The sequence below is a fragment of the Hippocampus zosterae genome, chromosome 2 (assembly GCF_025434085.1).
Source record: "Hippocampus zosterae strain Florida chromosome 2, ASM2543408v3, whole genome shotgun sequence".
Taxonomy (NCBI): domain Eukaryota; kingdom Metazoa; phylum Chordata; class Actinopteri; order Syngnathiformes; family Syngnathidae; genus Hippocampus; species Hippocampus zosterae.
The window spans coordinates 34,508,999-34,533,622 of record NC_067452.1 but is presented as its reverse complement, the minus strand read 5'-3'; the positions used below and the strand labels follow the sequence as shown (position 1 = coordinate 34,533,622).

The 24,624-nt window shown below is 43.3% G+C and overlaps 2 protein-coding genes and 1 long non-coding RNA gene across 6 annotated transcripts in view; 1 reads left to right on the top strand and 2 right to left on the bottom strand.

Annotated features, from left to right (window-relative positions):
* The window catches only part of LOC127595705 (uncharacterized), a 53,009-nt gene extending 48,505 nt beyond the window's left edge, over positions 1-4,504 (bottom strand). The window contains exons 1-2 of one of the 2 annotated variants that reach the window (XR_007961306.1): positions 3,487-4,504; positions 2,820-2,906 (exon numbers count right to left, since the gene is read on the bottom strand). This is a non-coding gene — a long non-coding RNA (uncharacterized LOC127595705). The remainder of the gene's footprint in view (positions 1-2,819; positions 2,907-3,486) is intronic. The other variant, XR_007961305.1, reaches the window with a different exon arrangement.
* si:dkey-72l14.3 (Glyco_hydro_56 domain-containing protein) lies at positions 1,483-16,003 on the top strand. Its single transcript, XM_052057368.1, has 8 exons — positions 1,483-1,749; positions 1,852-1,994; positions 10,226-10,879; positions 13,004-13,252; positions 13,918-14,064; positions 14,518-14,604; positions 14,845-15,027; positions 15,665-16,003. Exons 3-8 carry the CDS (start codon positions 10,283-10,285, stop codon positions 16,001-16,003), a joined length of 1,602 nt encoding a protein of 533 aa, XP_051913328.1. The 5' UTR covers positions 1,483-1,749; positions 1,852-1,994; positions 10,226-10,282.
* Positions 16,004-16,858: 855 nt separating this feature from the next.
* On the bottom strand, positions 16,859-23,548 carry borcs6 (BLOC-1 related complex subunit 6). Of its 3 annotated transcripts, none has more exons than XM_052057380.1 (8): positions 23,393-23,548; positions 21,721-21,780; positions 20,995-21,515; positions 20,699-20,891; positions 20,444-20,626; positions 19,441-19,604; positions 19,269-19,352; positions 16,859-18,035 (listed from the first exon to the last, which is right to left on the bottom strand). In XM_052057380.1, exons 3-8 carry the CDS (start codon positions 21,502-21,504, stop codon positions 17,910-17,912), a joined length of 1,260 nt encoding a protein of 419 aa, XP_051913340.1. In that variant the 5' UTR covers positions 21,505-21,515; positions 21,721-21,780; positions 23,393-23,548; the 3' UTR covers positions 16,859-17,909. The 3 variants fall into 3 exon arrangements, with proteins under 3 accessions (XP_051913340.1, XP_051913342.1, XP_051913341.1); XM_052057382.1 differs by having other exon boundaries at positions 20,444-20,623; XM_052057381.1 differs by having other exon boundaries at positions 21,725-21,780.
* Positions 23,549-24,624: the final 1,076 nt, after the last annotated feature.

Below are 24,624 nucleotides of genomic sequence, written 5' to 3'. Positions count from 1 at the left end.
CCGCTGTACACAAAGTGCTGTAGATGGAGCAAATATCATATATACAACAATAAAACTAAATAATGAAGCCAGTCGAAAGCACAAAAACAGTCAAACTAAACTCAAGTCTGAGTCATGCTGAGTAAAAAGCCAAAGAATAGAAATGAGTTCTGAGAAGAATTTCAAAGATGGGCAGCGAGGGGCGGGGGCTTGCCGAATGTTCAGTGGGAGGTCATTCCAAAGAGAGGGACCAGCAACGGAAAAGGCTCTGTCCCCTCCGAGTCTCCGCTTAATTCTTGGTACTGCTAATAATGTCTGGTCCGCAGACCTGAGGGACCGGGCAGGTGTGATGGGGCGGAGGAGCTCAGAGAGTGAAGGTGGAGCGAGGCCATTTAAAGATTTGAAAACAAAAGGCTCTTCAAAAAGAACTCTAAAATGCATAGAGAGCCAGAGAAGGGATGCCAGAGCAGGAGTTACGTGCTTCCTCTTACGAGTACCAGTCAAGCAGCAGCATTCTGGACCAACTGGACACGCTTAATGGAGGATTGGCTGACTCCAAAGTATATTTAGTGCATTACAGTAATCCAAGCATGTCACGTTTGCATGGTGGTGGTGGACCCCAAAAAGCAGGTAAGAGGGAGGAGCAGAGTGTACTTGAAGAAGTGTATTGATAAAACGGCGAAAATTAAATCCTAAACAAAGTCTGAACAACAAAACGAATCCAAAGTATCAAACAAAAATCACAACTGAAGATAAAACATTACAGTAACCGAAACATGATTGAAAACAGCAACAAACAATGACCCGACTGAGTGCTCAGGCGGGAGTCCTTTTATGCCACTAATTACCTAACGACCAACAGGTGTGCAGCTGCAGGGGAAAGCCCCACAGTGCCTCCTGTTGGTCACAAACAGAAACATGACACAGCCGGGATGTGACAAAGACATGAATTACTGTTTCAAAGTACTCATGAGAAAGGAGAGATTTTACCGTTTTTGTGCCAAGTAGTCACAGAAGGCATTTTTGCGTTTCCTACTTAAGTACATTTAGGTACAGAAGCATATTGCTGGCACATCAGAATAAAAATAAGTTCCATAAAGTTCACATATTGACATGATCAATATCACATTTTAACATGACAACTTATCACGTTATAACTTTAAATGTGCCATGCTGAAACAAGAACTGTATCACATTCCACATGAACTTTTTTTTGCAGTGGAGTGCAAACAATATGCTTTCATATGTCAGAGACTTAAACACAGAAATTGAATAATTACTAGAGTGTAACCAGAGAAAATATGGCCAAGAACGTTAAGTGTGAGGGGGTGATGGTGTGGACTTCAGAGGGGTTCCACGTAGAATGGAGTCCAGAATATTTATGAATTTAGCTTTGTGCACTGAGATAATGAAAGATCCTTCCCCAAATTCCGACGTGAAGATATAACTGTCCTAAACCGAGGTCAGTGAAAAATAAGACGCTGGACAGCGAGAGGGAGGAAATAGAACAACAGTGCAAGTCAAGAGGAAGTGAGTATCTGCAGGTAAAGAGGAAGCCAGGTGAGATAATCCAACATGTCAAGTGTTTGTTTGGACAAGTGTAGCAGCAGTGGAGCAGAGGATTATGGGATTACAGCCGGTGTCGATGGTCATGTGAACCAGTGCGGTCATTGCTAAACTCGTTCGGCATCTCGCAGGAAGGGAAGCTTAGCCTGGCACTGGCATGCATTCCTACCCACACATCTTTCCGTGTACTTGATCACTCCTCCGGTAAAGTTCTCCAGCTTCATTCCTTCTTTGTTTTGTCAATCTTCATCTCGCTTGGCTATTCCTGACTCTTCCACCCCCTGCCTTCTCTCTTCCGGGTGTTAGGCTGCTTCCGCTGTGTCTTTTTCCATGTCTTCACTAATCCATCAGAGTACTTGGATTTTTCGAAAGAGGAAAATGTTTGAAATTCAGGTGAAGACACCCTGAAACCATGTCCAGGCTGTGAGGAGAACCCAACCTTGGCTTTGGTGAGTTTTGCAACCTCTTGGCATTGATCCAAAAGATTTGGTGGGTCATTTTTAAGATTACACTCTGCTTGCAAATGTAGCTGATTAGGTACAAAATGGCTATATGAGGGGAGAATTTACAACATCCAAGGTTGTACAATTTGTTTGAGTACAATTATGATTGTGAAGTCGCAGAATGAAGACACGCAAGGTGGCACGCATCAAAGATTACTTACAGATGTGCGTTTCTTCATTAAAAACTGCAAAAGGAAAACTAGCAGTCATGGATAGCACCACCCAAGATGGCAACATATGCGATACCTCAATGGGAAACAAATTCAATATTTAGCCATCGTCGCTAGCATGCACCGTTTCCACCAATGCGATGGTCTATTCCAGGGGTCGGGAACCTTTTTGACAGAGAGCCATAAAAGCAAAATATGATTTCATAAAAATTGCTCCTGGAGCCAACTGCAGCCCTGAACACGACATGAGCAGTGAAAAATCGATGGATGGATAAAACAAGCGAGAATATTTGGTTTTATCTGCGAGCCAGATACATTCATCAAAAGAGCCACATCTGGCTCGCGGGCCATTGGTTTCTGACCCCTGGTCTAGTCTATTGGTTTTTGTGTTCAGTTTATTGATGTGCATGATGGAAAATAATTTATTGCAAATTCGTTTGTGGAACCTCAAGTTGGTGCTTAGGGAAGACCGGCATTCCCCTCAACCCAGTTTGAGAATGTCACGGTGTCATGTGTTAACAGTTAGCCACTGGTGGTGTGACATCCTTTGTGTGTTCAATTTGCACTCAGTGGCGGTGTGAATGCGGGTGTGAAAGGTTACCTGTCTCTACACTGTACGTGTCCTCGGTCTAACGGATCCTGCCTTTTATCCGACGTTGGCTGCGGTGCGCTCCACCTTTCAGTGGACCTGAATGGGATGAGTGGTATAGAAAATGGATGGATGAAGCTGCCTGCTTGGCGACTGGGCTTTACAAGAATGGTTTAATTAACCTTACATGTTACATTCTACCATAAATCAAAGTATTTCCAGTGATGACCAATTAGGACGCAGCAGGAAGGCCAAAGACATCATGGATGTCAGATTTTTTATAATTTTTTTTAAAGAACCTTTTGTTAGTCGACTTCCATTAAATGTAAGGCTTACATTGATGTGACATTTAGGTGGGTGAGTCAGTACATTTTGCCAGTCCATTACTCGTCATAACTATTTTAAATGCGCTTCCATCTTTGTTTACCCATTTGAGTTAGCACTGCGATTTGTGATGGGTTCTGACCGAACCAAATAATGTTTTAAGATTACAAAATGCAGGATCAGACCGAGTGCTATTTCTAAAAATATTTATTAAAGAAAATCACACAAAGTATGAACTGAAATTGCTGGTCACAAGGTGCCAGGAAAGACAATGCGTGAAACCAAAGCCGCTTGCAAAGGCAAGGTTCATAAGTCCAATCACACGAAAGTAAAGAGCAATAACATAAATACTTACCGTACAAACAAGAATATAGGTGAACAAAACAAGAGCGAGTCTGAAGTGTATCGAGCGAGGTCTAGAAAAATCCCACTTGAAGCACAGCGGCAAACAAGGTCAATAATTCAACAAGGCGTAGTAGAAATCAGTCCTTCAATACAAGGCTAGGCTTGATGAGGAAACGCAGCACAGGTGCGCCTGCACTCCAGCTGGACCTGAAACGCAATCAAGACAGAACATGGCAATTTGAGGCACGTCAGCCTGTCTGTCACACCGTCATTGTTATCGTAACCATTCTTCCATCAACGCTAAATTACATTTTGTAACTATCATTTTCGAACCGGCAGATGTTCTTCTTCTGCGGCGTCACTAAAGCACAAGTAGTCACACGCATTAGCAACACGAGCAGCCCCCGCCCCCCAAAAAAACAGACACACGCACACACAGTTTCGTGATCGGTGAAGTAAAAACAATACGGGACAATGACATTGCAGTCTGTCTGTGAGGACTAGTGAAAGGTGTATAGCACAAAGCCAGCCTCCCTCATGGGCCGGGACAACCTAAAAAAACGAGTTCTGAGGTGGTGGTGTTTGAATCTGAGCCCTGGCTTTCATGTATGCACTTTGTTTTAATCTGGCTTCCTCCAACATTCCGTAAACATCCATGTTAGATTGGTTGAAGTGGCTAAATTGTCCTATGGTGTGAATATGAGTATGGATGGTTGTTTGTCTGTCCTGTATGTGTCTTGTGATTGCCTGGCGACCAGTCCATGGTGTAGCCTCGCTCTCACCTGACATCAGATGGAATAGGATTGAGTTTACCTGCAATGCTCATGACAATAAGGCAGATAGAAAATGTTAGGATGGACTTTACAAGTAGCTAGATAGGGCCATAAAAGACACCGCTGGTGTCTCACTCCTGCATGTGCACTTTTTAGGCAATGAGATAGGTGACATAATGATTGCACTGCTCTCACATCCTGATTGGATCATACTGTGTATATTCATGAGGCAGTGCCACTGACACTGTGACCTAACCACATGAAATGTGTTTTCAAATTTCTCAATAAAAAAATACAAAACCCAACAACCCCCCCCCCCCCCCCCTCCCCAGCTAACTAAGTGCTATTATGGTTTGCAGTTGCCAATATGTAGATGTGTGTTTGCAAGTTCAGCAGGAGAGGTGGGCTAAGGATGAGCAACAGCACAGACAGACTTGTAAACACAGACCAGCAGCTTTGTCTCAACAGATTAAGCAGTCATCATCACGCTGGCCTTTCACCTCTGACATTGAGTGAGGGACTGGACAGACTCTGTCAAACAGCAGCTTATGAAGACTTAAACTGATGGCTAAAAATCACTTGAAAACAAGTTTTATTTTATAAAATGAATGTTCTTAAAAGCACAATTTCGAACATAATGCTTTTCAAGTTGCAAGTATTTACTTTGTGTGCCGGAACAACACCCGTGTTGCTGTCCACTGTGTGGGTAATATTCAAAAAGTAATGTCATGAATTTAATATTGTAAATGAATTTTGTGAACCAGGCTGTCCCAATGTACCAAATCATGATCATAAATACATAGTCTGGAGGTCTCCCCTGTCTGGCACAGATGACCAAGGATTAAAAAAGCTTTACTTAGCATATACTACGCATTCTACGAACTTTTAACCCTCTTAGCATTCACAAGGATGTGATCTGGGAGATTATTGAGCTGTTCTGTTGCTCACTGTGGTTAGCATGACTAAGTACAGTAAATACACTTTAAATCAGGGAAGGACAACTAAAATGCTGGGGGGTGGGGCGGCAATTTGTCATCAGTGCTACTGGGGGTGGATCCATTTAGGACCAGGCACTTCCTAACCAGATGTATGACAAAAATGCTATTTTCAATATGGGTATAATATGTCTGTCTATATGTGCAAAGTACGTGCTGCTCATGCGTTTCATTTTTTATCATACATTTCTCAAAATATGTATAAAAGACAACCAGCTCAGGGTGTACTCGGTCTACTGTCCGAAGACAGGTGAAAACTGAGATAGGCTCCAGCACGTCTGTGAAACCTCGTGAGGATAAGCAGTTTGGATATTGGGTGGCTGGACATTCGACAACACAGGGTGTGAAGCAAGCAACAAAATATCCACACAATGATTTTTTTACTAGTGAAAAAGGCTCTCTTGCGTAAAAATTCCCATTCAAGGACAGCACAACTGCTGAATAGCAATGTGCAAGAGCTCATTCTGTGCATTTTCCACAAGAATGAAGTCACTCAAAATGCAATATTATTCAGGTACTATGCTGGTCCTGTATGTCATTCCAAATCTGCAAAAAATGATTAGGCCTACTTATGCTGTAGCATAGGGAAGTATACAACTAAGCCAGGCATAGCATCTAGTGGTAAATGGTGACATTACAACTTAAAACTATAGAATTGAATGCCATTGAAGAGAGAACCCCTACCCCCCCCCCAACACAAATAACATATGTATTTGTAAACCCAAACATGTCTACAAAAAACACTGATGAACCTCCCATATGTGTTTTTTTTGGGGGGGGGGTGCCCCCTCCCAAAAAAAAGAAGAAATGTATTGAACAAATACTGAAAAAAAATGGTACAGAGCTGCAGGTAATCAGGGGGTCAACTATAGGAGAGTAAACATTTATAGTTTAATCATGGGTAGAAGCCGTCAGGTTTTAAATTAAGTCAAGTTGCCGAGTGTTTGATTTACAGAGTGCAGGATCATTTTCTAATTGGCAATCACAAGGCGCATACACCATAGACAAGCATTCTCACATTCATATTTATTCATTTACAGTTTTCAAGGAACTCTACGTGCATGATTTTAGAATGTGGGTGGAAGCTACAGTACCCTCAGAAAAGCCACACAAGCTTGGGGAGAACATCCAAATTTCACACAGGAAGGACAAAGCCCCGAAATTAAGAAGTTAAAACAGAAGAAGGCAGATTGTGGAAGCTTTCCAGCAGAAAAAGTACTGGAGGCTTACGCGTACTTTAATGGTGGGGATTTATCAGAGTTTCTGTGGCTTGGTGTCAGAGGAGAGATGAACTGAAATTCACATCAAGCTCAAATATTGTATCTTGTCTCGGCTTGCTCTGCACTGCTCCCACTCATGTTTTTTTATTTACATTGCTTTCATCAAACCTCTCAGGCCTGAATAAAATATGTTTGTTTTTTTTAAACTGATGCGTTCAGTCAGTTTCGTTGCCCCCGAACACATTTGCAAGTAAAACTTGTCAGAGTAAATAGAAAAAAGGCAGTTGACACACGACCCCCCCCCCCCACACACACACAGTAATGTGATAGGAGTCATATTGCAGCAGAGTTTAAAGGTGAATTGCTGCTGTATGCGATGGGCAATATTCCACAACAAAACAGTTTTGATCTGAAAAGAATAAGAGTTTGCATGCGTTTGATTGGCTGGCGAGCAGTTTCCACCTCTCACCCAAAGTCAGGTGGGATAGGCTCCAGCTCACCTGTGAAGATGCGTGGTGAGGATCTGTGTGGTATAGAATGGTTGGATGAATATAGAATAAATAAATAAATACATACATACAAAAATTAGTATATATATATTTCGGCTCCGGCCTCCCTGTGTGTAGTTTGCATGTTCTCCCCGGGCCTGCGTGGGTTTTCTCCGGGTACTGCGGTTTCCTCCCACATTTCAAAAAAGTTCATGGCAGGCTGATTGAACACTCTAAATTGTCCCTTTGGTGTGAGTGTGAGCGCGGATGGTTGTTTGTCTCTGTGTGCCCTGCGATTGGCTGGCAACCAATTCGGGGTGTCCCCCGCCTACTGCCCGAAGACAGCTGGGATAAGCTCCAGCACCCCGGCGCCACCCGAATGAGGATGAAGCGGTTCGGAAGATGAATGAATATATATATATATATATATATATATATATATATATATATATATATATATATATATATATATATATATATATATAGCACGTCGGCTTCACAGTGCAGAGGTACCGGGTTCGATTCCAGCTCCGGCCTCCCTGTGTGGAGTTTGCATGTTCTCCCCGGGCCTGCGTGGGTTTTCTCCGGGTGCTCCGGTTTCCTCCCACATTCCAAAAACATGCGTGGCAGGCTGATTGAACACTCTAAATTGTCCCTAGGTGTGAGTGTGAGTGCGAATGGTTGTTTGTTTCTGTGTGCCCTGCGATTGGCTGGCAACCGATTCAGGGTGTCCCCCGCCTACTGCCCGGAGACGGCTGGGATGGGCTCCAGCACCCCCCGCGACCCTAGTGAGGATCAAGCGGTACGGAAGATGAATGAATATATATATATATATATATATATATATATATATATATATATATATAATATTTTGTCTTCGGGCAGGAGGCCGGGGGAAACCCTGAACCGGTTGCCAGCCAGAGACGAACAATTATCCACGCTCACACTCACACCTCAGGACAATTTATAACGTTCAATCAGCCTGCCACGCATGTTTTTTGAAATGTGGGAGGAAATCGGCTTTTCAGAGAAAAGCCACGGAGGCACGGGGGGAACATGCAACCACTCGACCCCCGGTATATAAATAAATAGATAGAGAGAGAGAGAGAGAGAGAGAGAGAGAGAGAGAGAGAGAGAGAGAGAGAGAGAGAGAGAGAGAGAGAGAGAGAGACGATCTTGGCTGATTTTAGAAAATTAGACAATTATGTTTCTCATTTTTCATTTTGGTTTGACTATGTTAAGTCATAAACAAGGATATTAATCTAATGGCAAGGAATAGTAGAACAAGAAAACACTGAACATCCAATAAAATTTGAAATACAACCTACCTCTTTGGCATCAATAAATCAGATGTAGTCAGACCCAGTTCTTAAACCGAGCTCTTGAAACAGCAAGATGAAAGTACTTCATATTCATCCACAGTTGACCGCCAAGGAAGCCCAAAAAGACCCTCAATTCCAAATCATGCAGGTGGATGAGAAGCAAACCCCATTATTGGCAAAAAGCAGGTTGTGTGTCCAAAGCCATTTCGGCGGGTGTGATTTTAAGGGATAATGTCACGAGCGTAATGGATTTCACTGGGGCAAATCATCTGCTAATAATCCACACCTTACAACCAATCAGAGTCCATCCCAAAGTACCAAAGTTCTGCTTAGTCTTATCTAACACCTGATATAACAGACTGCATGTGACACACCAAACCACGGCATCATCAATATTCCTTCACGGATAACCACTGACTTTTGGGCACAAGTTTGGGGCCAAATTGTTATATTACCAATGCTAAAAACCATATAACCACATAAACTGCATTGTTGAGTTTGCAAGGCCAAACTTTTAACAAGAGTGAACAAAAAATGTCAGGGTAGGCATCTACTTTGTATTTGTTAGCGGAGTACTACGTGGTTGAGAGTCGATGGTTCCTGCCATTCTTATGAAAATTGAAAAAATGCTTCACGGGCAGGGCGATATGGGCTCAAAAGTAAAATTCACCCAAATTTTCACCAAAATACAATTTCTCATTTTTCTGTTTCAATGTTTCAATGGTGACAAATGTCCCTTTTCTCAAAATATCAAAACGCAATCTTTCATAAATGAACATTTTCAAAAGTTCAACAATTTAACATTATAAAATGGACCGACAAACGTCACGTCTCGGGCGGTCCGCACGTCTGTTAAAGCGTTCAAGTACTAAATTGCCATGCAGTTCATTTTGCACATTGAGGAAGGAGTATACGTAAATTGCGGAATTCTCTGAAGCAGTGACTCCCACGTCATTTAATTAACTCATTCACTCCCAAAGACGTTTTTAAACGTCTTTTCAGACTTGATCCAGAATTGTCTGGTACTGAATGAGTTTTAATCAATCAGCACTATTTTTTTCATCCTATTTTTAATCAAATAAAGTGTACGGTAATGAGACTTTGGTGGTGATTAGAGTCTTGAATGTGTCACAGATGAACAACAAAATGGATGCGATGATATTGAAATGTTTTTTATCAAGTTCCAAGTACTCCCCGTGGACACCTTTGTGCCCCAAAGTGCCTCACTGACTCCCATTAACTTTTTTATGCACAAATAGTTATAACCTATAACCCACAGGTGTCAAACTCAAGGCCCGGGGGCCAGATCTGACCCACCACATCATTTTCTGTGGCCCTTGTAAGCAAATCAAAGATGTCAACTTCCATGATGCTTGCTAAAATCTCTACCAACATTTCAAATTCTCCTTTCTAATAAATAAGAGTGATATTGTAAGCATTTTCTTGTGACTAAAACCCTCATTACAGTAAAGTGAGTTTGACACCCCGTTTACAGTGTTACCTGATAAGCTGTCCATTGTAGTAGCCACTGTCCCTGAAAGGGTTAAAACCACAGTTTTTAATCTCTGTGCCATTCCAAAATAAAATCTTTCATGGATTCTGTATTCTGTGATTCTGTGATTCACATTTCAATGAGAAGAATATATCTCGTAGCATGAAATGTTTCCACTTTTGTCAGTCATCAGTGTTAAAATTAAATCATTTGACCTGGCATTTAAAAGGTTAAACTCCTGAATATTTGATTACTTGGGTCAGGGCCGAAGTTAATTAATGGATTCAGGAGGAAGAAATATAAATGCAAGATGATTTTCTAGCAGTTTGTTTGTCCGTGTACATTTCTGCCATTAAAGTGTCCAAAGGAAAATAAATTTGAGGAGGTCATGAGGGTTGACTCACCTCAAGACCTTGACCATAACTTATATTAAAAACATTTCCGATGACTGTTTTTCAGAAACATGGTTGGCTGCTGGAGCCTGAAGGAGTGAGACGCTGACAGCGAGCAGCTCCAATGGCATGGAACAACCCGCCACTCAATCAAAAGCCAAAATGGCCGCCATTCAAACACAGGACTAAGCTACCACTCGTTTCTTGCTCTTCAGCTGGCCTACGAGGACAGACGACAGTTCCACGGACCTTCCTTGTCTTACTGCTTGCTGGCCTCAGTACGGCTGCTCCGCCAAAACAAGCGCGCCCGCCTCTCCTGTCCGGACAGCCTTTTATCATTTTTTGGGGCATCCCAGATTCCTCCTGCACCATGAGGCCAGATCCTGGTTCTTTTGGGATGGAACGTGAGGGCCGTGTGGCGGTCTTCTACGAGGACACACTGGGAAGTTACCCGTATTTTATCGACAAAGACACAAGGGTTAATGGGGGTCTACCGCAGCACACGCGACTGGACAGCCATCTTCAGAAAACTCAGATGGACTTAGATGCAGCTTTGCCTACGCCCAGGTACCTCGGCCTGGGGGTGCTGCACTGGGCTGAGTGGCTACCGCAGTGGTTGAGGAATCAGGAGAAGAAGGCCATGTATCAAGAAGCATCGAGGAACTTGCTGAAAACTTTCTTCCCTAACTGGACAGCAGAGGAGGTGGAGAAGTGGTCACGGGTAAGAAAGGAGAAAATGTGGCAGTTATTATCGTATTGGCCCGAATATAAGACGGTGTTTTTTGCATTGAAATGAGGCTGAAGAAGTGGGGATCGTCTTATATTCGGGGTCTAGACATTATACCCATTCATGGCGCTAGATGGCGCCAGATATCATTGAAGCGAATGCTGAACTTGACTCTCCAGGCCAAAGCGAACCCCTGTCACGAAGAAAAAAATTAAAATAGCGGTAGAACGAAGAAGAAAAATAAAAAATAGCGGTAAGAAAGAAAAGACAATAAAATAATAGGAGATGACAGAAAATGGAGAAACGCAGCGACAATCTGGAGAAAAGTGGGCCGAAGATCGGCCGGGTTAACCGGCAGCTGAGGAGTTATGATGTCATTTACATTTCAAAAACCAGAAGCATTCACTTACGAATGTGATTGCACTATAGTTTATATATTTAAATATTCAGATATTAAGATTTGAATGAGACAAAATAACATGCTTTTTCTCTCAAATATATTGTTATAATCATTTGTTTCAGATGTACAGTAATTACTTTCTGTAATAATTTATTTGGAGTTCAAAAAGTTAAACTTGAGTCTTGAAAAAGAGGGGGTCGTCTTATAATCAGGGGCGTCTTATATTCGGGCCAATACGGTATTCATTTTGGGTTTTGTTTTTTGAATTGGGTTAGTTTCAATCACTTTTCGGAGTGGGGTTGTTAGTTTTAATTGGTTTTAGTTATTGGGGAAATGTTTCGTTTTAGTTTCATTTTTTTAGTTTTAGGATTAGTTTTGCTTTTTTTTTTTAACATTTAACACATTGTTCTAAGTTGGATGTTCTCCACTTTGCCGCGGTTCCAGCCAGACGTCTGTGAAAAGTGAACTCGATCACACAAGCACTCCATTTCTGGGTTAAATGCGCTAGCTGCTTAGGTTGTCTTAGCAATTAGCATTGCTTTTCCATCTTTCCTCCTCATTTCTTCGTGAGAACGATACTTGTCAGAACAGAAGTGTAGCTTATTCGCCGCAACAGCGATGATGATTACCAACTTTGTTGTGACTCTGCAACGTGTTGAGGTGCAGCAGTGCAATCGAAGCTCGTTGCTACTTGTAGCTAGCTGGTGCGACGTCAACACTGAGCTACTTGAGGCCTCGGCCTTCGTCTGGCACGTTGTTCCATTAGAACGCTTGCATGTCCAGCCCAGCAATTACTTTTTGGGACTGTTTAGTGGTTTACTCTCAGTTCTCCAATTTAAAATGTTTTTAAATGCAAGTTTTGTCTCTCAAACTGCGATGCGAAACCGCTTATTTTGAGCTTTGTGTAAGTCATATAATATCGACTCTATTAATCAATTGAACATTGTTTTTATTAGTATTGCAAATATGCAGCTATTCTTGCCAGGTGACACAATAAAAGATTTGGTGCAAGGCAAAATTTTGATGCAAGTGGTGGTTCGGCACACAGATCAATTGAGGACATTTAGCTTGCATCCAAATGTATGAGCTTTTGAGACTCTGTCTCACTGCAAAGGCAGAAACGAAAACACTTAAATGCATCAAAAAACAACCAATGCTGTACCATCGTTTTTCAGCAAGGTTATTCGGATGAAACATAAAAGAGGCTGAGTGAAAGATTGTTGTGGACCTCCCTCTGAGTCGAGATGGAACTCTGATGGACCATCGTACAAAGGAAACATGGACTGCTGTCAGACAAGTTATTATTTCTGGCCTCCTTTGGAACAATATGTTCCAGTGTGCTCGAGGCAAAAAAAAATAATAATAATTTTAACGTAACACGTTTTTATTCCCATTTCAGTTGGAGAACCATTATGTTAAACGAAAACATAGGATGCAACAGTTGAACAAACCGAATACCGTAATATATGTGATGAGCATTTTTGGATTCTATGTTTCGGGGCTTTTAATAATGCATAGATGATGGATCAAATGTACTTTCTAAACCTCTGCTAAAAATCGAATCAAGACTTTTTCTTTACTGTGAAATATGACACAGAAATACAAATTGTCTCCTGTTGACAAGAACATTTCTGACATATGAAATTGACTAGAGCAATTAAGGATTAAAAAGAAAAAAGAAAAAGCAAAGCTGACTTATTTCCATGCCGTTGTGCCAGGTGGACTTTGAGGCAGCAGCCCAGTCCGTCATGATGGAAACCCTGAGGGAGATAAGACGGCTGCGACCCAAAGCGTTATGGGGCGTCTCCCCCTACCCCAGCTGCTACAACGGCGATTCTGCGTTAACCGCGTTAGCCAATTACAGCGGCCAGTGCCCCCCTGCCGAAAAGGCCCTCAACGACGAGCTGCTGTGGCTGTGGAAGCGATGCTCTGCCCTATACCCTCTTCTCACCCTTGAAAAGCTACAGGTGGGTGAAGGTCCAAAGTGTTGTTTGGGGGCTCATGATCTGTTTTGATTTCCCTTCTTGCATGCTTACACTTTGACACAGATAGTGTTGATATTCACCACACAGGCAAGTAGGTGTGTCAACCTTGTTTTCATTACGGGGGCCACATCACGGTTGCTCTCTGGGGTGGTGACGCCGAGCTGTGCTGCGTTTCATTACGGGCTAGGCATGTGAACATAGAGTGTGAGGCAGTGACACTCTCTCTTCTTGTGTGTGACACTTTTTTGGGGGGGGGGGAGTTGCTCCAGAATACAAGTCGCAACGGTTAAAAAAAAAAAAAGCCACATGAAGAAGAAAAAAAAAATACACAAGTTGCCCAAGAGTCGCATTTTGGTGGGGAAAATGGAGACCAAGAAGAGAAGAGCCTCCAAAGTGTGTTGCCTTTGTAGCCGTTGCATCATGGGTGCCTTCAGAAATGTACTGCATGACTACTATTTTTTTTCTTCTATTTCTTATTCTACCGTCTTAGTCATCGACAAATACTTTTGATGCATTACTGTGGGTTGACAGAAGGTAGCGGTATTGCACAGACGGACGGGATTTGGAAATCCTGACGATGTCTTGTTTTGGGGTTTTCTGCTGGGTTTGCACGTAAAAATTGATCCATCTGCCCGCTTTTCACACAGGGCGGAACGTCCGGAGGGAAGCTTTATTTGTCCAGTCAAATCCAGGAGGCGCTACGAGTTTCCTCTTTGGCCGGAGTGTCGTTCGACCTTCCTGTGTTTCCACTGGTCAACAGCGTGTACGCCTCGACCAACACTTTCCTTTCTCAGGTGGGAGATACGTGTGATTTGGATGAACGCAAAGGTGAAGTGCTTAAATGTTTCAATTTACGTTTTTAAAAAAAAAACTTTTTGGGGTAGGGATGCATTGTGCATGGTCAGTGGAAAATTACAAAATGCCCTTAACCCCCCCAAAAAATATTTAGCATTGCCAAGAGATGTCACAAGATGGCGCCAAAGCATTACATTTTTACAAGCCACTGCTTCGGCCTGTCTGAAAGAAGCTCCTCCCCTCACTTCAACATATGTCGTCTCTCGGTAACAAAAAACCACACGATAGCACCAAAGCACTTCTTTTGTCTTAGACAAGGCTTTGCAGCCACCTTGTGGCATCTTGGCGCATTTCAGAAAGATCGCAAAAAGTCTCAACTGAACGAATGTGGCTCAGCAATGCAGGATGACAAACATGTTCAGTGGCTTCCGCACCTTGCTGTCCTCTTCCAGGCAGACCTGGTCAACAGCATTGGTGAGAGCGCTGCCATGGGAACAGCCGGGGTGGTCATCTGGCAGAGAAGCGAGACCAGGACAGAGGTAAGGCGAATGCCAAGATGACATTTTGAAGAAGCGCAAACATGCTTCCGAGGAGCATGTACGGATGTTGTGACTTTTGACGGGCGGTGGACTGAAGAAATTCTGTACAAATCTATTTCGACGACAGCTACTTTGTCTATTGTCCACATCATCTTGCAATCATCAATGTCCATTTCTGAATGAAAATCAACTGCGCATAAACATCACTTCCAATGTTTTTTTGTGTCCGTCCATACGCAGAGAGAATGTCAGGACCTGGGAGAGTTTGTCCGCAAGGTCTTGGGACCATACTCCATGAATGTAACCACGGCAACCGGGATCTGCTCAGCCTCCCTCTGCGAGGGAAAAGGCAGATGCGTACGTCAGAATCCAGACAGCTCCGCCTACCTCCACCTTCCGCCACCCGCTGACGTGATGGAGAAGGTGACAGAAACGGTGATTGATGATTGTTAGTGGTTGCGTGTGTTGCGCATATAAAGCATTTCACGTAGAACGGTGATATTGTCATGTTCGATGCCTTATTCCAGTGGAAGCCATGAATAGAAATGGACAAATCTGTTTAAAATGCGCAACATCAAACAAGGGGTCAATCCAAACCATCACAGCTGATTTTGTATCAGACTGCATGACTTGATGTAGTGCGCCGCCGCGTATTTTTTCTACAGCCATTTAATGAAAACAACAACCATAGTTGGAGCACTTTCAATGGTGAAAAATGCCGCCTTCTTCTTGTTTTAACAGTTTGAAACCGTTTGAAGAAGCACAAGCGTCATCGCCAAGAAATAAACGGGAAGCTCGTTTGCGGACGCATACTGTATTGTCGTTTTGTTGACTTCAAATGTTGACATTTGAAGTAAAAAACAAAAAACAAGTTTGCGGTGCAGCGCAGTGCGCAAGCGAGTGGCATGTCTGCCTCATAGTTTAGGGTTGGAAACACGCCGATCGCCTTCCTGTGTGGGGACTTTGCACCTTCTTCCGTGTACGGAAAATATTTTCATTCAATTAAAATGCCCCGAAGTAACAAATACAAGTCCCGCCACGAACCATTTTGTCCCGGCAGGCAGACGCAGCCAAAGCCACAGACAAGCCCGATCCAGACGTTAAGGCAGCTGAACCGGACCCAGCTGAGATGTGGAAGAAAGACTTCCAATGTCAGTGGTACAAGACTTCAGATCGAGACGTCTCAGATCAGCAGTCCCCCAAAGACGGAATCTCTGTGGATGGGACGCTTGAGCAAATTTCCGGAGAGCTAGCAGGGACTTCTGCGACCTTGACAACAGATTCCATAACAAAGGGTGCCTCGACGATGGAGCCGAGTGGAAGCACGTCGGCCCCACTGGCTTCGCACCGTTGCACCGTTTTGTTAATGCTGGTGACTGCGCGTCTGTGTGTGAACTGACGCAACCTTCAGTTACAGGACCACACTGAAGTGCCTTTAAGCAACACTGCGGACATATCACGCACGTTTGCATACAACTTTATCAGGATGTGCCAATGCGCAGTGGTACTGTAACACCTGTCACTTTTTCCATTTTATTGGCGGAAAAGGTGGTTGATGAGCAATCCCTAAAAAAGGCGTCATACCACTTCCAACGAAACAGATTCCAAATCCAAGCAACCACTTTTATTGCTGCAACACACCTGCTTGAAATGATCAGGCTTCTGTAGAGCTTGCTGATGAGCTGATCATTGGATTCAGGTGAGTTGCAGCAAGGGAGAGATGGAAAACATGCAGGAAAGTGACCCTCAAGGACCCAAGTTTGAGACCTTTACTATAAATAAAGCTGCATTGTATTGTATTCTTTTAGTGTCACTCCATCTAGTGGATGCATAGCGTAACTGCAGCCACTATTGTAGCTTCTAGCCTATGTGCCTTATAAAGGAAAGTGTTGGTCGAGTCGTACACACTGTTGACTAGTGGAAACACGGGAAGGTCGAACGACACTCCGGCCAAAGAGGAAACTCGCAGCGCCTCCTGGATTTGACTGCATTCCTTGAAGGTAAGCCTTATAATCCGAAGCGCCTTATTGTGCATAAAATACGGTACATCTTTTTCTGGAGCCAAATATCGCTGGGGTCAAACTGACCCCAAGCGTAAAATGTGTGAGTATTATTGGAGGATAGATAATAAGAGGGTTAAAAAAAAAACAATATCAATTCAAACATTCAACTTTCTTTTTCTGTTCTTCCTCAGTAATATCCCCCCCCCCCACACACACACACACAGATATACAAATACTACTACACTACACTCTTGGTGCCCCCAAGTGAATTTATTGAATGAAATATGACATAACAGTAGATGATGCCCCATGACAGAAAACAGCATGAAGTAGGCGAATTAGCAACCGATTGGAAAGAGCAGCCATTTACTTTTTTTTCTTCCAGTTTTGTTAGTAGCACAGTCCAAAAAGCTCATTTTGTTATCAATGAATCCCCAAGCAAATCTATTTGTTTGAGTGGTTTATAGGGTCGACACTACAGTGATTCCGTATCATAGTCAATTCTTAAGATGACTGAACATCACAGAAATGTCCGTCATGGACACTTGTTATGGCATTGAACTCCAAATCTGGAGCTGCGACATTGACCTTGGCTGACAAAATATGAACAAGAACTGTCCATGCAGGCACCTGTGATATGAAGGTTAGTAATTTAAAAAAAAAAATCTTACATAGCGGGCAGTGAAACATCAATCCCTAGCTTTAATTTGTCCTTTAGGTAGCAATCAAGAAACACGGTGAACGCTTCAAAATGGCGCTTTGGCATCTCAGTAGTCCCAAGGAAAGTTACTGTACTTACAAATTTGCAATGTAACCAAATAAATAAAAATAAATACAAGCAGCTCTCCGTCATGCTCACCTTCCCCCGCTTGGTCTGCAGTGAAGGATGTGTGTGCCTTTATTGCATTTTATTAAAAATAGCGCCCAGCCCACCTCCAAAAAGATAAAAATAAAAATCCCTGTCCTTGGAGAGCAAAAGAGAGAAACACCGCCCCCATGTGGGAAAGAGCGGTTAGTGCAACCTGAACAAAGATTCCCGGACGGATACGTTTGCTCCTCAAAGTGGAGGTCAACACTCGCGTCTTCAACGGTTTCGCAACGGAGCGATTGAACGAGTACCGTACAATACACAAACAAGATTATCGTTCCGTAACGAGCAAGGGCCAAACCATCCAGCATGCCTGGTACTGCTAAAAGATGAGGCCGGTTGCAAAGAGTGCAGAAAGGTGAGATTACTTGCAGAGGACCTCCTGGGGTGTGCTTGGTGTCGGAGTCTTTGCAAAGCGCTAACGTTGGCCGGAGCTACTTGCAGACGGCCTCCAGCGCGTCCAGAGTTCGCTTGATGTCTCGGATCTGCGCCGCCAGGATGTTGATGGGCTGCATGGAGCGGTCCAACTCCTCGCAACGGGCCATCAGCGTGTACATGCCCTGTGGAGGAACAGGAAGCAAGAGTTTGTCAATTACGTTTTGCACTTTAAGCAAACCGAAAACACAAGAGGAAAAACGGTGAAAGTCAGGGCGGAACTAATTTAATGGACTATAGACTAATTTATAAATTTAGGACTGTATGCAAATCATTTTGCATACAACTCTCAGTCAGACTGACAGTAGAGCAAAAAGGCCTAGAATTCATATCACATAACTTAAGTGTTAAAAATTAAAGATAACCTTTATTTGTCCCACACTGGGGAAATTTAAAATCAAAGCGGAAGTTGCACACTATTTCTATGTGATGTCACTATTTACTGTGAAAAACATACCAAGAATCAGATGTGTTCTTTTCCCTTTCTATTTATTTCTTTTCATGTTAGCGTGTCTGCTTTTTCTTTGATGGAATGAAAAGAGTTGAATAAATAAATCACAGAGCCTCGGCAAAGCTGTTTAGCTCATAATTCAGCACTCTTGAGTTCAAAATTGAGAAAACAAATGCAAATACAGAGCTGAAATTGCAAATAGTTCAGATTAAAAAAATCAATAGGTTTAACCTCCTGGCTGAAGTAACTGATTGATTAACTGGTTTAAGGTTGCTTACCATATCGCTGTTGGCTTGACATCCCTTTTTATTCCTCTGTAGACATTTATTTATTGCTAATTTGCTGTTTGCTCTCCACTGAAACACAGTTCCAGTCAGACTTCTGTGATAAGTCTACTTTCCCGTCAAGCACTTTCTATTTGTGTTTGGCGACACATTAGCCTAGCATTGGCATCTTGTATTCAGTTTTTTTTTAAACTGCACCATTAGCTGAAAAAAACTTTTCTTACTTTGCCAGGCCTGATGTGTGTGTGCCATGTTGCATACTTAGGCTACTCGACTCATCTGCCTTTCGTGATAACAATGCTTATTCAGGGATGGCAATGGCTAGTGATGAAAAAAGCGGAAAGGGGCGTGGCCTGGACGAGGCGCCCAATCACAACAAGTAAGACATCATACACGTCCAATCGCAGGGGTGTTTACAATCGGAAGATGGAAAGACTGATCGGGAGAGCTCGGAAGAGCTTGTGAAAACTCGACGATAAGGTATCTGACCCGCCCCTAAAATGTTCTCAACGGATTTAGGCGATTCACAAAAATGATCAATTTAACAAATAAAACGCGGAAAATTGCCAACCCTGTTATTAGAAATGTAGCGTGTTAGTCGTGTCAGAATTGTGGCTGATCACCTTAATACTCATGTCCACAGATTCTCCCAGGCTGTCCACTGAGTCTCTGTATGTCTGAATGTAGCCCACGCTCAAAGCCGTCATCTAGTCAGAGGTGCAGAGAAAGGAGGATCATTCAACGCAACCAAATGAAGGACACGTTGACTTCGCCACGAATGGGCAAGCCCCTCACATTCTGGATGGTTCCGTTGAGGCTGCGCATCATCGTCTCCACACTCTGCGCCACTTCCTGAGTGTGCCTTTGCAGGTCGACAAGGACGGTTGGATCAATGGGCGGGATATCTGCCGGTCGTCGAGACAACCCTCGGCTACGGGAGATGGGACCCGAACAATCCGCTGCCAGGAATTTCACATGTAAGACATTAGAAGGCGAAAACATGAAGACGGAATTGTGATTGTTTTGGTTTCCGCTTTTCATGTCAGATGACCGGAGAAAGCACCCCCCCCCCCCCCACGCCGCCAATGTAACATCATCGGGTGTGACGCAGGAAAAACTCACTCACACTGGGCCAAAAATTACAACTCCGACAAATAACGTACATAACTTTAGCCTTCTGTCTAAACCAGTCACATCAAGTGATAGGCGGAACAATCAAATGCTGTTCCACGAGATGGCTAATGGCATTATTTCTGTGTACTTTTTGTAGCATTTTGTCTGTTGTTTGCCCATGAGTTTAGCTTTAGAGACAATCTTGTCTGGAATGTAAAGAGCAGAGATCATGCCAACCCTACACTACTGCTGCACTGACAGTAGTGTACACCAACACCATTAGACAACGAGAGAGATAGAGAGAGAGAGAGAGAGAGAGAGAGAGTACAGATTTAAACCCTGGAGAACCCAAGAACCCTTTTCTTCTTTGGAAAATGATGAATTATACATGAAATGAGTGCTATAAATTCACTGACCACCAAAATACAATATGTTTTTTTTTCCAAATATTTAATGCTTTAATCCTAATTTAGGATTAGGGCCAAATTTGACCCTTTGGGATTTAAGGGTATCCTTTGAGTGGCAGAATTTATAGGGGCCAAATTTGAACCCGTGGATAATCCAGGGTTGAAAAAAAGTTTTGAAATGATTTTTTTGGTTTTGTTTTTGTTTTGACATCACTAAAATCCGCATGTAACATATTTCTGAGAGACGAATGTCTTTGCTCCACCACTGTCATACTCACAGTCACTGCAGTCCAGACTGGGCTTTGAGCTCATCTTGATCTTCTGTTCCAAGTTCTTGGTGATGAAGTTGGTCAGGTCTCCCTCGTGGCTGACAGTGCCCTCCAGCTCAAGGGCCGAGGAGATGGTTGCCCGTCGACCCTCGGTTTGACTCCCTCTGCCTGCCCCCCGGACCCCCGCTCCTACTATGGAGATGAGAGCTCAACATATTGAAAAGTGGAAGCCCTTAAGTGGTTGTTTAGAAATCCGAGTTCTACCTCCAAACGCTCGGCTGATCTCATCCAGGCTCTTGCTGTCCTGCATCCCTCGGACGTTGCGTACCCACACCTGGGCCATGACGTGAGGGGGGCAAGGTGTGTCATCGGAGGGGAGAAGAGGTGCTGGTGGCGGCGGGGAGGTGGACGAGGAGGTGCTGGGGCCAGGTGCTGAGGAGGAGTAGTGACGTAAAGTCTGGAACGTCGGTGCGAGGGTGGGTCAAGGAAGGAAGCAGAAAGGAGTTCAATTACCGAGTCAATTACACACACTGACATATAATAAATGCAGACGATCCCACCTCAACCTCCTTTCTCTCTCGCGCAGACTCATTCCGCCACTTCTTGTCATTCTTCTCACCCTCCTCTTCATCTTGTTTCTCTTTTTCCTCCTCTCCACTGTCCATCTCTGCGGTGACAGGATGTCCTCTACAAGACGAACGCTCGGATGACGCTTTCCCCGACCAGTCCTGCTGCAGAGGCTGCACAGCACCCAAGCCCGCCGGATCGACTATATAGTCAGTGTGTGTGGTGTATATGTCCTCAGAGGGGGAGAGGTCCATCTCGTGAGATGGGTGTGGGGGAAAATGACCTGTTCTGACATCATCACTGATTTCGGTGTCCAAACAACGGTGATCATGTACTGTGTGGCTTTCTGTGTGTCTCTGGGAGCTCTCTTCGGGGAAGTCTTCTTTGAGTCCCACGCAATTCAACGAACCTGCGATATGAGGACTGTTTTCCGAAGAGGGAGGTGTCGCTACCCCGTTTGCCATTTCTGGCACCTCTGTGTCAATCACAGGGGAGCGACTCATCCCTCCACTTGCTGGAGAAGAGACAGAATGTTACTTTATTTATTTTTTTAAATCAAACCATATGCTTTCATCTTTTAAGTCAATTATTCTCTAAGACCGACAATGAAACACTGAATATGCACATTTGTTTGTAAATTGAGACAAGATTGTCATTGTTTCTGCATACATAGAAGTACATATAGGTTGGGAAACACTGGACCACGGTGCAATACTTACGTACGATTCAACGTACGTCGCTGCTGCGGGAACGGCACTCGGTTGTAAAGTGAGGACCCCCTGCAGCCAAAATTAAAATAAGAAAACCTTTAATAGTCTCGTAATGGAGAAATTCCCACTTCACAGCAGAAAAGTTATGAGAGGAAGAAGTAGAAGAACAAAATAAATGGGAGCTGCTGGAAAGGACTACAGGTTCATAGTTCAATGCCACTCCTATCCTGTCTGGAAGAAATCAAAACCTGGATGGCACAAAATTTCTTGAAGTTCAACGAAAAGAAGACAGAGGTGATATTGTTTGGCCCCAGTGGACCTTGTACATTCCATCCTGTAGACTTGGGCCCCCTATCTCCTTATCTGAAATCAACGGTCTCAAACTTGGGACTTAAACTGGACAGTGATTTCAAACTCGATCGGCAAATTGGTGCCGTTGTTAAATCCAGCTTCTTTCACCTTAGACAGCTGGCCAAAATAAAACCTTTCCTCTCACATGAACACTTTGAGACAGTAATTCATGCCTTTGTCACATCCCGGCTCGATTACTGCAACGCCCTGTACTTTGGAGTCAGCCAGTCCTCCATCAAGCGCCTTCAGCTGGTACAGAATGCCGCTGCTCGCCTCTTGACTGGTACTCGTAAGAGGGAGCATATAACTCCTACTTTGGCATCCCTTCACTGGCTCCCCATTCATTTTAGAATTATTTTTAAGATCCTCCTCTTTGTTTTCAAATCTCTGAATAATCTCGCGCCACCTTACCTCTCTGAGCTCATACGCCCCTACACCCCTGCCCGGCGCCTCAGGTCTGTGGACCAGTCTTTGCTAGACGTACCAAGAACTAAACTGAGGCTCAGAGGGGATCGAGCCTTTTCTGTTGCTGGTCCATCTCTCTGGAATGACCTCCCACTGAACATTCGGCAAGCCTCCTCGCTGCCCATCTTTAAAGCCCTCCTCAAAACTCACTTGTATTCTTTGGCGTTTGACTCAGCATGACTTAGATTTGCTCTTGATTTTACTGCTTGGTGCTTTCTACCGCCTTATTACTTATTACTGATTCGTCTTACTGTTTATTGTATATGTTAAATCGCTCCATGTACAGCACTTTGTATGCAGCGATGGCTGTTTGAAAGTGCTCTATAAATACTGTTGACTTGACTTGTTGACTTGACTTCAATCACAATACATGGTAAATCATATCGACATAATCTAGTTTGACATCAAAACAGTGCAACGTGCTCTCAAAGCATCTAGTCTATCTGGTTACAGCCGTATGACTGTTGTTTCGCGAGAAGCATTAGCCTCGACCAAGTTCAACTTTATTAGCAGTACTGTTAGCATCACATCACATGACATCATATCACATTCTCAGCTGTGGCGCCGTCGCGAAGGAAATTTAAGTGAAGCACAACCCACCAAACAGGAAAATATTCATTTTGAGCATTATGAGAGCAGTTGAAACGCTGACATCAAACGTTACAATGAAATGCAGCCATTTAGGCGCCCTGCTAGCTGCCTGTCAATACAAGCTGTCGTTCAATACAAAACCATTTAGCATCTTAGCATCAAGTGGCTATCAGTAGCTGCCAAGGCCTCTGCAAGAAAACGACGACCACATGCAGATGCGTGAAAACTGTCTTCTTTATCATATTTATTATAAAAATTAGAGTTGTCTACATACCAATTTTAATTTGAAGATGTAACAACCACACTGGTAGTTTATGCAGGCATGAAAACAGATCAAAATCAAAGTCCGTTTGTAAAACCCTTCCCCACCGAGAGCAAGGGCTTGGGAAAAAAACGCAATTCTTAGTTCCGCTTTTTATTTTTATTTTTTCACACGCGTCTGTCACTGCATTTTAAATAACGTCAAAGTAATATGAATCAACTATTTTGACTTCAATAATGTATAATCATCAATGTTGGGAGTCTTTGATCTTGCGTCTTTCTCACTGGCTCTCCATATGGGGAAACGTCCTTACAGTGCATATCTCATAAGGACAACATAGTGGTTTATAATCTCAGTGGAACAGATTTTAATTGCAGCCACAAACACGAACGCAAACTCACTCACGCGCGCGCGCGCAAACACGCTCACACGCGCACACGCGTACAGACGCACTCACATGCACACGCACTCACGACATGTCTTTCTGTAACAGGAATATAAACTAAAACTGATCAATTTAACGTTTTGGTTCCTTTTTTGTATGTATTATAACTTTATTATTATTCATGTATATCAATGACTATTTTTTAATTGATTTATCATAATAGAATAAAAGTCATTACTAAAAACATTCTCGCATACAATTTGTTTAACCTTCTTTTATGAAAAAAAAGGTAATTCAAAATACTTATTTATAAATGGTTAAATTAAGCCGCACCGCAGGCAATTTTTTGGCCTTCCTGTGTGGAAGTTGACCTGCTCACGTGTACTCACCGCTCAAACTCACAGAATGCGGTGTAGAAAATAGATTGATGGTGGATGGATGGATGGATGGATGGATGGAACGTAGTTTTGAGATGAGTTCTGCACATGTAATAACCTTTGACCACTGTGTGGCAGTATTAACAAGGTTACCCAATATATTCCGTCTTCTGGGTTAGCCTCATACCTTTGTGACAGTCTGGATGTATGTGCCTGGAGCAAACTAGGGTCAAATGCTCATGGGTCACTGAGGCATTGCATGTTTTGTCATTTTTACAGTATAAAATGGCAAAATGTAGAGGATACAGTATATGCAAACATGTGTTTGCTTCCCATGCCAAACGGTTTGTTCATCTGTTTCACAGTTGAAGGATCCTGAGTTTTCATTTCCACTCGGCTCCCCTGCGTGGAACCAACCTAAAATATAGGCTACAGCACTCCTGTGACCCCCACGAGAGCAAGCCCCCACCCCAAAAAAAATG